Below are 15,406 nucleotides of genomic sequence, written 5' to 3' on the forward strand. Positions count from 1 at the left end.
ATTTTAGATTTCTAAAACCTTTGTTCTGTTTGTGAAAATACAAAAGTGTGAAAATTTTAATGTGTTTTTGGCTGGACTACTTAAATAGTAGACATGCAGAAATACACAGACTGGTAAAAGATGGAGTGGGAAATTCTGCACAAAAAAGATGCTTAAGTACACAATTATTGATCAATATAATGTCTGAAGAGGCTGAGGAGAAACAAGCAAAAGGTTGTTTCTCCTGCAGCACAAAAAATGCAAAGTGCAGCAGGAGGTTTTGTAGCGTCCACAGGCCTTCTAAATTATTAGGCTTTCCTTTATTCTGCAGAGCGTGGCAACAATCACAGATGAAGCCGCAACAAAGCAGTCGCCTCATTTGTGAAAAGAAAACGTGGATTCGTAGTTTTCTCCAAATCTGTTTTTCATCTCATCTCCTCTCATCTCATTTTGTTTTAATAAACCCAGTATTGTTTTATAAACTTGATGTATTTTTTTTTATATCCCTACTTACATCTCTTTGTTTTCCTCTGACTTCAGCACCTCACTCTCACTGAAAATAGCTCATTTTTAGTATTCTTTATAAATAACTTGATCATTATTGTTTGTGCAATCTGGTAGCGATTGGGTCCAACGCATTCACTGATCAGCGCCGACCACCAGCCAGTGCATCCCTACTTTCATGTAGTGTGTTTTCAGATCTCCTTGCCAGTCAGAGAGCCTTCTGTTTTTCTGCTCTGATAAGGTTGTTTTTTTCCCCGCTCCGCTCGTCCCCCAGATTATCTCAAGGTTGTCTGTTTGGCCTCCCTCCGGGCCGACTCCCTCTATCCGCTCTCACAGCCCACCGCTCTAATGCTCCGTCATAATATCTTTATTATTTTCTTCTCTTCTGCTTTTCGACTCTTCGTCTCTGTTATTGCTCTCCCCTGACATCTCGCGCGGCCATAATCAGCCCTCATGGCGTACTCCATTCTGCCTTAGTGTGTGTAAATGTGTACGTTTCGCTCTCGGCTACTGTTTCTCTGTTGATTGTGTGTGTGCGCTTTTTTTGTTGTTTTTTTTTCTGATCCATTGTCTCCTGTCTCAACATTGCCGGGCACTCGAATGCTCAGTGTTCACATAAGCATTTGAAGAGTGCCACCTTATCTCTGTGTCCACACACAAACACACACAACCTGCAGGTCCCAGACAGCTGCGCAGACTAACTGTGCCTGAGCACCGGGCTCTGGCAGAGAAAACCGCCTTCCTCATTCTCTTGTTTTTACCCAATCCTCCCACTTCTAGCCTCATCCCTGAGTCCTTCTGGCTCAAGCAGTTCTCAAAACAGTGTCCATTGTTAGTGGAAAAGCAAAGGCCTGCTGGAGTTTGCTTGCAGGACTCAGCTCGGGCTGCCAGCTGCAGATACAAAGGTTCTTCAGGTGTCAAACTTAAGTCACTTCTGCTCTTTCTGCTGTGTTAGATTTTTAAGTAATTCAAGTAGCTCTTGTTTAATTGTCTTTATCTGAATAACGAATGAATTCATTGAACTGTAAGCAATCAATGCATGTTTAAAAATGTTTGAATGTCAAATTAAAAGGGTTATTAGATTTTGTTCATTAATACTGGCAGCAACACATCAGTCAAAGGCATTAAATGCATCCAGTTCACCCCTGTTTTAAATTTCCGTCATATCCAGCTACCACGTTGGCTTCAGTGCTGACAGCTTGAATGAAGCGAAGTTCACGAATCTGTTTTGACCTCATGTAACATTCGGCGGTCTTCATCTTCTTTCTCTGTGAATAGGTTGGCGACACAAAGCAAAAAGTCGAGTCGAGAATGAGCCAGACATTGAAACGCTCCCGTGGGCGACAGATCCTCTGGTTCTTTTACAGTTATTGGTATTGATCAGTGCATGAAGAAGCCGAACAGAAACGAGCTTTGATACTCAGGTATTTTATATAGCTTCCATTACAGCCGCGGTGCCACAAAAGCAAATACTGTTTTATGCTCAATGCATCAGCTGTAAATAAATCTGACTCTGTTTCAACTATAAAAGATTTATATAGGAAGAAAATGGCTGAAGAAGCCTGCAGCTGCAGGACAAATTTTTTTAAGCTTCACAACAGCCTGTTGTGATTCACACCAGCTGCAGACACTCCCTTCCTGCTGCTGACAGTACAGTTTTAAGACTGCAATCAGAAACAACAGAGGATGGCAATAGGTTCGTTCCTCAGAGTTCTCACACTGTCTGGAAAAGTCTGGAGTATATGGATTGCTTGATTCTTCATCCATCTGTTTGTCCATCCATCTCTATATCATCCATCCGTTCATTTGTCATTTGTTATACATCTATCTAGCTATTAATCTCTCTGACAGGAGGGGACAAATGGGACAATCGTCTTGTTCCCATGGCATCTGGAACCTTCAACTATTAAATTATGGTCAATATAGAAGTTTCTCCTTCAAAAGAGGCTTGCTTGTGAATAAAAATGTAGTATTAATATTTAAGTTACAAGTAGTGATCAAGATGGTTTATTCACTGACAGCCTTTGGTTTTTCAGGCCAGTAAAATCTAAAATACTCTGGGCACTACAGCAGAGAGAGAGGAAAACACAATCTGTCCCTGCTCTGGGTCAGGCAGTTGCTACATCATTTTGATATAAACGGCACCGCGACTTGTCATCTGACAGACACGCCTCAGTTCACTCCCTAAACCACTTTCCCTTGCAGTTGGTCTTCTCTCTTCTGTGTTCTCTGCTCTAATGGTGTTAACAAACTTGTTAGCACCAAGTCAGACACATCTCTGACATCTTTTGTCTGGCGGTGAGTGGCCGTGGATGAAATTGAAATATTGCTGTAGAACCTCATTTGCTGAAGAACGGTTCATATTATGACATTTGGAGTACAAATATACACATCTCACTCTAGCAATATCCTAAAATATGATTGATTTACTTTCCATAGCCCAGCCTGAGGGTTAAGGAAAGCCAAAAGTGCCACAATTCAATACTGCAAAAGGACCCAAATTGTTATTGATGAATATGAAAACTGCAATACACCTGGAAATTCACGTGACAAATTAATCACTCAAAGGTGTAGATTAACCAGTCAGTTAGGGTTTTTTAAGTGAGACACAACAGCAGTTTAAATTAGTTCATGGTGTACTTTAGCACAGGAAGCAAAATGTAATAAAAAAAAATACATTTGTATAATTTTAATATAAGTTTCATTAAAATCTTTAGTTTGATTCCCCAATTTAAGTACTTCAGTAAGTGCCAATGTATTGAGAAAAAAAAGTATTTTTTGAGATAAATACTTAAAATTTTATTCATGTGATCAACTGTAACAATATATTAATGACTGGCCTACTAGAAAGAATATCATCTAGAACCTGTTCTAAGAAGGAAAACTAAAAATGCAAAGTATATAGCAGAGAGGAGAGTAAGGGAGAAGCTGGAGGAAGAAAAAAATGAGACAGAATGAATTAAAAAATTATGTCTTTAAGTAGTAAATATGAATTCATTTTTCTACGACTCATAGAATACATCTGAGTTGATATTTTCTTGAGCCCAGGCAAAGCTCTCTGCTGGCTTTTATCTCTCATCCATCCGTTTTTTTCAGGCTAACTTTGGTAGCTTATGTAGAATTTAAAGTCAAGGACAGTATCCATAATTATCTATTAGTGCATTTAAAATGAACAAGGAAAGTCTGCTCATCTGAGTTTGGAAAAGTTTGCAAATTGGTCATTAAATATGTGCAGGAACCCTGATTCCTCTACTCTGAGGAGCTCAAGTGTGCTCAGGAAATACCAGGGTATAAAGTAGCTACGACAGAAACAGAAGCTGAGCGCGTCTAAAAGTAAAATGATTAATCATGTTAGAAACACTTCGCCATGCATCGCTTTAGAATCTATTTAGAAAATGACTGAATAATTATCTGTTAATTTAGCTGTAACTTTATGTTGCTCCATTCTGAATCGTCTCTTCTCTTAATGGACATAACGCTCCATCACAGAGAGAAAAGTCCCAGAGAGCATAAAGGACATTATCGATCCTCTCCACAGCCAACACCAGACAGCTCTTCTTTACTCTGCAGCCACCGAGCAGAACGCTTCCTCCAGCCAACTCGAGACGAGACTCTCATCCTACACAACACATGGCTGCGAGAGACAGAGAGGCTTAATATGTGCAGCAGAGTCCCACTCTGAATCACTGTCTGTTACCTTGCTCTGTGAGATGATTTCTGTGTCACGACTCTTTCCCTAATTCTTCAATGATTTTAATCTCTTCAAGACAAGGGAAACATCTTTCACTGATGGAAACTGTTACAAATAGTCATGAACTGATTTGAGACCCTTGCATTGAAGATAAGAGGGTTTCGCAGAATTTGCACAGAAATCAATAGCAGAAATGTAAAACATAATCAAACTATTTTTAATTGACAATTATTGTTCCAACTAAGAAAAGTTACACGTCATTTACTGACCTGTCTGCTACGTCCATCAGTCTCGATTTAAGACCACCACTGTTGACTAATATTCTCTAACAGACATCTGAGACTTTCACAGATGTCGCAAATTAATTGCTGAGATTAATTAGCACACATTTGGAGTGTGCATTTACGCAAATTATTTGTGCCCACAGGTCGTTTGGGTCAGGCGGTGGCCGTCCGGGCTAAGGTCTTCGGCTTCAACATCATCTTCTACGACCCATACCTGCAGGACGGACTGGAGCGCTCGTTGGGCGTGCAGCGCGTCTACACCCTGCAGGACCTGCTCTACCAGAGCGACTGCGTCTCCCTGCACTGCAACCTGAACGAGCACAACCATCATCTCATCAACGACTTCACCATCAAACAGGTGAAAACAGCCAAATGATTAAACCATAGTGATGTGGGTGAATAATTCTGTCTCAAAATCTGTCAAAAATCAGTCTGAAGGATGAAATCTTTACCGATTCGTTAAGTATTTCGGATTTAGATTAATTAGGATGAATCAAAGATAATTATATGTCAGTTAGTATCATAAAACAAACCAAGAGGATCTTGTAATTAATGTAATCAAGAATTCAGTTAATTAATTAAGGTATTTACTTATGATTAATTTAACCTAAACGAACTGCACGAAAGACAACTCTCAAGTTATTTCTACTCTCTGCTATTAATAAAGCTGTTGAGCTTGTCTTTAGGAACAAATATGCTTGTGTTTTTGTTTTGAAGATCTTACAGTTATACTGCATGTTCAACAAATAATGAAGAAATGCAAGATTAACTGTTTTTTTAATTTGAAAATCTGTTCTGGTTTTTTCAAGACAAGAAAATACCCGTCTCTCCAACTTTGATGCTTGTATTGGGTTATAGTAACATATACATCCGGGCCTCCTATTAGGGTCTGGGTGAGACCAACAGAGTTGGACTCTGTTACCATTTTGGAATTGTGTCTCACATTTCCCAGAAAGCATATAAATGATCCCGAAGACTAAAATGGAACTATTTGGGAGGTTTGGGTCCCTTTACATCTGGAGCATTTCAGAAAGAAATGATGCTGCTGCTTGTACTTTGCTTTTCCAGGACCTGAAATACGTTCTGTTACTGATGTAGCCATTGCTCTTTGCCTGTAAATACCGAAGGACAATGTTCAACCATAAATTTGTTACCTTAAGTTAAAAAGCACTTACGTTATGCACCAAGATGATGATCCAAAGCACACCTCCAAAACAACTAATTTCAATGTCCAGACCTGATTCCGATTAGGATGTTATGGTGTGAGCTTAACCTGGTCATCTCTGCTCAAAAGACCCTCAGAAGTGGCTGAACTGAATCAGTTCCGAAAAGAGTTCATCAAAAGTTTTGCGTAGCAATGTAAAAGACTTAATGCCTGTTATGCAATCACCTGATGGGAGTCATTGCATCTGTTTGTGGCATTACCATTAGTGTTTTAACTTTTTCACATTGGATTTGTTTGGTTTGGATGTACTACTTCTCCTAATAAAGGAAATAATCTTTTTAAAAAAAACAAATTTTTGGTACACTCGTGTTGCCTTTGTCTGATGTTAACATCCATATGATCTGAAACATTTATGTGAGTCAAGAAAGTAAAAAAGTAAAAATTACTTTCATGTCACTGCATGTTGACAGGCATTCAAGTTTTTCTCTTAGGATAACACTTTAAAACTAAAGTCATGGATATTTCAGAGGTAGCTGTGACTAGACCTAAGAGGTCATATATGGACAGTACAAAAAAACCTCAGGATAGAAATTAAATCTGAAGTGATCAGTACACTGCGATGACTTGAACATAAAGCAGCAATTTCTGGTAAGTGAGCAGTGATGAGATGTATTTTTATCACGCTTCCAGCCTGTGGGATGTCCCGACCTAAAGAAAGCAAAGAGTGAAGAGGGGTGAAGACAAAAAAAAGAGAAGAAGAACCAGCTCTTTATCTGAAGCTCCACTAAAGCTGGACACAAATTCATTCCTTTGCTCTGTCAAATGCAATTAGCACCACCCCACGGCTATAGCAAATATATTGACTAGCTGCACAGCGGGAGGCGGAGGGACAGAGCTGCTCTCCGACTCGCTGTCTGAGGCGACATCTGCAGGGGAGCTGAGGAACTGCGTCCTCAACGTTCAAGTCTCCTTATTGAGATGTTCTGAATGCATAAAGAGATACATAGGAGTGGGAGGAACAGCCTAACCCAGTTAAATACATATTTCTACAAAGCTCATGACTCTCAGTTGCTTCTTTAAGTGCTGCAATGAAGCAACACTTTTTCCTCACTAATGCGTCTAAAAATGTTGGTGGTTCTTCTCAGATGCTAAAATGGAAATGGAAATGTGTGTGCGTGTGTGAAAACAAGCAGAGCCTAATAATTAAAGACTGCCTGCCAGTGTAAAGGCTTTTGCCAAGATTAAGGTATTACTTTCATCTGAGTAGACTGGCTTAATTTTTCTCCCCATCACATTTGTTGTACGACTTTTTGTTATACAAACACCAAAATGATGATGGCGCTCTCTCATCTTCCAACTCGTCCCTGTCCTGCATCCCACAACTTCCCCCATTGTTATCTTTCAGGTCTTTAGATGCAAAACCTGAAACGTGCAGTCTGATAATCAGCTCTCGATCACACAAATAATCAAAAAGACAGGCAGCCTCTAAAATTTTTATTTATTTATTTTTTGTCTGTGTGTCACAGATGCGTCAGGGCGCGTTTCTGGTCAACACCGCGCGGGGAGGCCTGGTGGACGAGAAAGCTCTGGCCCAGGCGCTGAAGGAGGGCAGGATACGGGGAGCCGCCCTGGACGTCCATGAAACTGAACCCTTTGCGTAAGTTGCTCAGACTGAACCGGACGTACAAAAGGAAGTTCAGCCAGTTGGGAAAGAGGCAATGAGTTGGAACACCTGATCTTCATCTGAAAGGGTCAATCAGAGAGTTGTGGAGGAATTGCTTAAACTGATTCAGAATTTTATGAAGACTGTTCTCCACATAAAGTGAAGAAATTACAAGATTCTCTCCATTTAGCCATCAAAGGACATGCCTCTAAGTTTGATCTGATCCAGAGAAAGGACACAGATTTTTATTCTCCAGTTTTGTAGCCTTATGATCAAGGGAGATTTTTTTCCATGTTGACTTCTGGCTAACTATTTGCATGTCTTCGATCTTTTCTTGTTCTGATCTGATTGAAATTTGTTTAGACTTCAGATTGTTTTCCAATCTTCTCAAACACTGGTTGGCATTCTTACCGAGGTCAATGCCCCAATTGTGTGATTTTAAACAATGTGTTGCAAGTCTGAAAATTCCGGTAGAATTTGTCTTCACCACCCTTTGTTTTATGTAATTGAACTGTTCAATCTGGCAGCAATGAAAACATAATTACTTTAGCTTTAAGCATATCTAAATAGATAAAGATTTATTTGGCCATAAGCTAACTGCAGATTTCCATTTCTGAATTTTAGCTCAAACGGTTAAAAACTGCTAGCAAAGACATCCGCCTTCCTCCTTTTAAGCTGTGAGCCAAGAAGTCACTTAACTCTTGTCCTCCAGTTTCCCACCTTTTTAGAGATCCATGTTTCAGATCTCAGAGGGTAGCTGGTGCTGATATGTCGTTCACGCATCAGGGGCATCATGGGAGGTTTTTGGATGCTGTGTGTTTCCGGCTGGCTGCCCAACAGACTGGCTGCTGCTGCAGGGGACTGAAAGTGATCCAGATGGATCTGGAGCTCCTGCTCTACTAACCTAATATGTCAACAGGGGGTGGGGGAGTTTCATAACTTTTTCCCTATTGTCCCACATGACACGGATCTGATTTTCTGCAGAGACGTTGCACAAGCAGATCAGACAGGAATGTTGTAAGGACAGAGGAAGAGGAGGAGAAGGAAAATAAACAGGATGAGATATTTTATTTTTCTATTAGACAGGAGACTGGTTGATTCTACACGCTTATTAGGGGCATCTTAGTGTTTTTGAACATCAACAAAAATGTTATTAAATTATTTTCTATTTTGTCATTTTAGTAAAATAGATTCGTTATAGATTTTGGTTAGCCATTCAGCCATTATCATACTGCCAGAAGTACTCAAGTGGGCAGGTGACAAATCTGATGGAAAAATTAAATCAGCATCTTCAGAAAGCTTGTAAGCAGAAGGAAGCATGAAGTGCTCTAAAACTTTTTTATAGACTGATTCACTTAAGTTTTCCATTACTATGCTTTTGGGTGCTTTCTGTGAACATCCGATTTTTTTAGCAATGAGTCTTTGTGTTTTTACCATCCGCCATTTAGAGTTATAAGTGATAGTTTCCTAGAGAACTGCCAAGTTGGCAGTTTTCCACATCATTGTGTAGCCCCTCGCATGATCAAACATTTCTGTATTTAAAATATGTTTTTATCGGCATAATGCAATTTCTACATTTTCAGATAAACTGAATTGTGGGTTTTCATTTTTTGAATAATTCAGCTGAGATTTTTCTAAGGATTCTAGATTTTAAAGTGGAGCCAATCTGACGTTGTTCCAAATACCAAAGAAGTAGTGAATTAGCCACTTAACCATTTTGTTAAAGTGGAAGTTAGGTTTAGTGCTCATTTATGGAAAACACTCATTTAAAAAAATTATGTAATGGCTTTTTATTGAAAATTTAAAAGTGTTAGAAGCTGTCAAAAAAAAAATCAAGAATTAGAAACTATAAAACTGTAAAATTGTGTAAAATTTATAGAAACTGTGTGTGTGTGTGTGTGCTGCAGATTTGCACAAGGCCCTCTGAAAGACGCACCAAACCTGATCTGCACGCCTCACACAGCCTGGTACAGTGAGCAGTCTTCTCTGGAAATGAGGGAGGCGGCTGCCACTGAAATCCGAAGAGCCATCACAGGTAGGCAGAACATTCACAGATTCCCGTGTAACAGGTGTCAGCTCTGGCTCAGTATGTCCTTATGCTCGACCAGCATTTCACAACAACATCCAGACTGTCACGTAATCTTGATTTGCATATGTTTAATCAACTCGTTTGATCGCCAGCGCCATCTAGCGGCTTATTCCATCTTTTTGGATTGATTCATCCTTTATTCTGTGTCCGTTTCATTTGGCAGGACGAATCCCCGATAGTCTACGAAACTGTGTGAACAAGGAGTTTTTTGTTACCACGGCACCCTGGGGAGTTATGGAGCAACCAGGCGTTCACCCTGAGCTCAACGGCGCTGCCTACAGGTAGGAGCGGAAAGTTCTGGAGGGCAGTTTGTGTCTTTAAAAGTTGTTAATTTAAGGACAGAGATAATTTTAAATAATTTTCTTCACAGTGAACTCATTTAATATTTCCCAGCTGACGAGTGATTAAACTGTCAATACAGTGCCTTACAAAAGTATTCCCACCCTTGAAACATTTCTACATTGACCTTACACCCACAAATTCTACTGGTCTTATTGGGATTTTATCTGACAGAGAAACACAAAGTAAAAGGAAAATCAGTTTTTAAAATGTTTAATGTGCTGCTAGCCCTCCCTGTACCTAAGAAACACCTTCCCACAGAATGCCACCTCCATGTGTCACTGTAGGGATGGTGCATTCAGGGAACAATTTTGGTTTTTATGTCAAAATCTTTTTAACTGATTATGTTCCCACTTTTCTATATCTCCATCTTCCACATTTGCTGACTCCCTTACTTGGCAGCAAATGACTAATTAATTAGTTACACTAGTTTTTAAGGGTGCCAGATTAAAGCAGGTTGAACAAAAAGGTGTGTCTTTGGATATTTATTTGTTAGATAGTTTGAAAACTAGGCGTCATGTTCCTTCTACTTTGCAATTATCCACTACTTTTTTATCCATCGCATCCAATCCCAATAAGAATCAACATAGTTTGTGGGTGTGGTGGGACAAAATGTAAAAAAAATTCAGGGGATATGAATTATTTAGCAAGATACTGTATCACAGAGCCCCCAAACACTCTCTACCTGTGTGTCCATTATATTCAGTTCTGGGTTCTTTTATCTCAGCATGTCCACCTCCGTCTCCTTCTTTCATGCAGCCAACTGAACCAAACTCTCCCGGCTGTAACAACTGGCATCCCCCAAGACAAAATTAATGCCTAGATCAGGAGCAGGTAAATGAGACACCATGGATGGAAACCTCTCACCTTAAACTCACCTGATGTGTGCCTTCCCCTACCTCTATAGACCCTCCCCCCTCTCAAGAACTCACCCGTTTGACTGAACTCAGAGTAGAGCTGGATGGCAGTGAATGTGGGTTTTGAGTGTCCCAGTAAGCATGATGCAATTCAGATGTAATCTCATGGATGGACAGATTTTCTGTGGTTTCCTCTTTCTGGGTATTTTTTTGTTTGTTTGTTTGGGGATAATTTCTTTCCTGGTTTATGGGTTTTATTGTGATTTTTGTGTTTCTTCCTAGAAAGCCTTTAGTGCCTCTTTCTTCCAATTACATTCCAGAGCCAAATCAGGAACTACAAATGTTTACTTACTTTAGAATGCCTTCCAAGAGCCTTATCTTTGCAAGGACTGCTCTTAAGTTGCTTTTATATTAACAGCATTCATATTTTTACAATTTATAGCATTTTATATTTTATTTTTATTTTATCTACAACTACTACTCAGTGGTAGTTGTTATTGTGTCTTGTCTCTATGCTGTAACTGCGAAGTAATTTCCCTGCTGGGATGAATAAAGTACTTCTATTCCATTCCATTCCATTCTATTCTATTCTATTCTATTCTATAGCTTATGTAAATTAACTTTACGTTAATTCAGTTATTTTTCATTGAGGCTTATCAAATATGAGAATTTGATTTAGTCTCACTAAAAAGAAGAAAATCATGACTCCCAAACAAGATGATATTAAAGGTTACAAAATGTTTCTGTAATTAAGTCAAAAAAAAAAAAGTTTCCCATAAAGACCAACTTTGAGTTTCAAGATGGCCACTCCTCACATCAACTAAGATGTGGTGAAAACATGTTTATTTTACAACACATACTTGTAGGAGTGCATCCAATATCAATATTGCAAGATTATGCAACTCTAATCTGAACAAATTAAGCTGTGCTTTTATGTGAAAGGTAAAGCTTAAAACGATGTTTCATAAGAGGTACTATGAACAATAGATACTTAGGCATCACCATTCTGAAATTCCGACTTCCTCAACTACTCCATTCGTAGCACCTCTCATGTGTTAAGCTGCACTTTCCACAAATACCACGTTTAATTTGTTCAGCTCGTATTTGCAGACACTACATGTAACATTGATCTTGGACACACTCTTAGATGTGTGTCTTAAGCATGTTTCCACCAAAGGTTACTAATTGATGATGCGAGGAGCGGCCATATTGGATCGCAAAAATCATTTGAAAAACTCTTTGACTTTCCGAGTGGGAAGTCGGGGGAACATTCCAAATGATTTTTCCGACTACAGATGGAAGGCTATTGGCATTAGCATTAGCATTCTCAGATCATTCAGAACACATTGGTGAACAGACTCCGTACTGTACGTTTCACTCTACAGTGAAACGTACAGAGTTGATGATATAAACACGGCAATGGTACATTTTTAACTAACTGATTGTTTATAAGTTGTCCCTATTGTTGCCTTTTATTCAGCTTTAAACAGCATTTAATATTGACAGAGATAACAGAATAAGTAATCTCAAATGATTAGCACTTTTAAATTTGTTCAGTAAACAGCATAGGGGATTTAGCTTAGCACTTCTTCACAAATTACTTTCCAATTATTTAGTTAAAGATTTTAATAGCTTTATTTAATTCTGGTACTTCTAAAAGTCTAACTCCCATCTAAGCTGAATTCTTAAATGTAGAAACTTCTAATAAGAACACATGAATCAGTTCCTGAAGAGGCTTCTGTGGTGGAAAAGAGGCAGTAGGATCTCTAGATGTGTGCTGAAATTTAATATTTTAGCTTACACTGCACTTAACCTTGAATCCTCCACCGCCAGATATCCGCCGGGTGTTGTTGGAGTGGCTCCAGGCGGCCTCTCGGGGGCGTTAGAGGGCATGGTGCCCGGTGGGGTCCCCATCGCCCACACTCTGCCCTCTGGTACACACCCTTCCCAGGCCCCGTCACCAAACCAGCCCTCCAAACACGGCGAGACCAGAGAGCACCTCACTGAGCAATAGCAGAAGAGGGGATCCGAGCAGCGAACATCTCATCTGACAACGCTCAGAAAACCAACCGATCACGAAGTAAACCGACCAACCTGGGGACCAAGAGACAGTGAAAAACGACACAAAGCGGCTGCCTGTTGAACCAGCCTGGAAATGGGAACTAAGGAAGTGTTACGGGGAATTTGTACTTTTAAAGTTTCGGTTTTTACTCTGTCTGTTTGAGTTCTGTACCGACTTTACTCTTTGATGATGTTTTTGAGGTTTGTTTTTTTTTCTCCTCCACCTTCGGGACATGCCTATGATTGTGGACACAGAGTCCAGTGCTTTTAGTGCTCCAGGATTACCTGATAAGACTCTGTTCTGCCTACCCTATACAAACCAGAGCTCGTGGGAAATATAGGCCCACTTCTCAGAAGAACAGAAAAAAAGACCATCCTGTGCTACTGGACCTCATTCATCCCCCTCCTGAACTCCAAACACCTTTCCAATCCCTCCTTTATGTAACAAGTGTGCGTTGATTAGATTTCCCCCCATTTAAGGCTCAGAAAAGATTTTATTTTGTTTTCTTTCTTTTAGTGTGAATGATTAAGAATTTATCAACATATATCTATTTATCATTCAAATATACATGAGATTTGTCATCAGTTCTAATAATCTATAGTGATTTTCAACCCTTTCCTGGCAGCAATTCACAGCTGCAATATCAACATCACCACTAGGGGGTCACTTTTATACTTTGGAGATGTCCACTTTTTGGTAGGTAAACAATATGAGGGTTAAGTTTTAAGTTATACACAGAGGTTTATAACTACCTCGGTTTTTAAAAAGGGGACCTGCAACTACCATCAATGATCATTCAGGTTCCTGAGTAAATTCACTGCTGGCAGGAAAGGGTTAAAGCACACTTCAGTTCTTAACTCAGGAAAAACACTTTTTTGCCGATTTCCTTCCCATTAAATTTTCATCGCTTGAGTTGTAAAAAAGAAAAAGAAAGTTAAGACTAATCCGGTTAGTCTGAATATGTTCTCTCCTCCATCATCCTCTCCATTGTGGTATTTTTCTATACAAGGTGCATCATATGTTTTTGGTGTTAAAGAGTTTTGAGGAGTCCTGTTAGATTTGTATTGCCTAGTTAAATGTTCCTATAACCATAGTCCTATGTGATCCATCCTCTCTCTCCTCTCTCCTTACGGTTTCTTTGTTCTATTCAAGGCCTGGTTCTTTGGGGAAGGGGGGGGTCGTCCTGTACTCTGTAAGAGCAATAGCTGAAACTCCTTAGTGTCCCGACAATAGCGGAAGAGGCAGCCAGCAGTATGTTTTTGTTTTTAGTGTGAGTATTTGTATTTGTTTCTTGTACAAGGTGAACATTTAGCATTCAGTACAGTTCAAATAAAGAGATGATTCAGAGATCCAGTTGTGGTGTTACTTGATTCTGATGGATCATGGATCATATAGTTTGTACTTCCTCTGAATTTACAGGTTTTTTTTCTGAAACGTTTTGGAAGGTAACATGCAAAGTTAGAAGAAAGTATCTTACGATGGCTTTTCCCTCATATGGAATGCGGCCTGTGTATTTTTCAAACTTACAGGTTGCTTTCTGGAGTTTTCCCACAAACTAAAGTTACTTCCAAGCAAGTAAGCACCAATATTAGGAGTTTTTTTCCCCCTATACTACTATAAATGTGGTAAAGACCATTACAGCCCACATATCCCCAGACTTAAAGGTTATTTTCTGAAAATAACCTATTGTGGGACTCTACACATCTGTGTTTAATTCTCCACACACTAAAAGTACTCAGTAATGATACATAGTACAACCCATGGAAGGTTTTTCTTTTTTAAATGAACCATTATCTTCAAAGAATTTGAAAAGTGGTTGTGTTCTTTTCCCCTCAATCCTCTAACTGTAATTATTGATAAGATAGCCAATATTTTCCATATTTACAGGGTACCGTATTTTTCCACAACTTAAATTTTTTTTGAAATCTTTGCCCTAGGAAATACAAGATATTGCTGCTTAGGTGTTGAAAAGGTAGGGGAATGTGTATAATATTGATAAATATCGGTTCTCGTACATATCTCCCCAGATTTTTATATCTGTGTATCCCTAGTTATAGATATCCAAAATATTTGATCTCATATATTACAGATGTAGAATGGAGTTTTTCCTCAATATTCTAAAAAAAAAAAAAAAAAAATGCAGAAATTTAATTTAATACTGTCCACATTTTGTTCTGAACTTACAGGTTAAAATCAAAACACTTTGGATAAAACCCACCGGGTTTTGCATTTCTTGGAACTTGAACAGTACATATTGTCAGTCATAATTATGGCAGTCAATATTTTCCTACAAAGTTACAAGTTGCTTTCTGGAATGTTCCCAAAACATCTGTTACTTCTTAAAATTGAATCTTTGAGGTCTGAACATAAAAGTATCTGCACTTTTTACAACATTATTTAAAATGTTGTCAGTAGTTTGGCATAATGCATTCCATCTTTTCTTCGTAACTTACCGGTTAATGTTTTGTAATATTTCAGAAAGTAATCTCCAAATTGTGGGACTGTTCTAAGAATAAGAATGGTCTTGTTTCTCTGCATACTCTAAATATAGTCACAATAAAGCCAAAATTACAAGGCACTTTCAGTACTTTTCAAACTCTCGTGTATAAAAATAAGCATCCAGTCTGGTCTGACTACATGAGATGAAAAAATGTTTTTGCTTTTCAATTAAGGGTTTTTACTATATCATCAATACAAACTATTCTTTAACAAAAAAAATTATTAATTTTTTGTTTATTAAAGAAACAGTAGGCCTGCTAGGATAGTACTGGAT

General features: G+C 38.8%; 1 protein-coding gene across 6 annotated transcripts in view; it reads left to right on the forward strand.

The window, feature by feature from the left end:
- ctbp2l (C-terminal binding protein 2, like) overlaps nt 1–13,982 on the forward strand; it is a 112,868-nt gene extending 98,886 nt beyond the window's left edge. For 3 of the 6 annotated variants that reach the window (XM_028029071.1, XM_028029072.1, XM_028029074.1), the window contains 5 exons: nt 4,602–4,816; nt 7,150–7,280; nt 9,194–9,321; nt 9,539–9,656; nt 12,405–12,585. In XM_028029071.1, coding sequence (XP_027884872.1) covers nt 4,602–4,816; nt 7,150–7,280; nt 9,194–9,321; nt 9,539–9,656; nt 12,405–12,585 — 773 coding nt within the window. Of the gene's footprint in view, nt 1–4,601; nt 4,817–7,149; nt 7,281–9,193; nt 9,322–9,538; nt 9,657–10,473; nt 11,550–12,404 lie in introns of those variants that run through there. The other 3 variants (XM_028029075.1, XM_028029073.1, XM_028029076.1) reach the window with 3 other exon arrangements.
- The last annotated feature ends 1,424 nt before the right edge of the window (nt 13,983–15,406 follow it).

This window comes from Xiphophorus couchianus, chromosome 10, assembly GCF_001444195.1.
Source record: "Xiphophorus couchianus chromosome 10, X_couchianus-1.0, whole genome shotgun sequence".
Taxonomy (NCBI): Eukaryota; Metazoa; Chordata; class Actinopteri; order Cyprinodontiformes; family Poeciliidae; genus Xiphophorus; species Xiphophorus couchianus.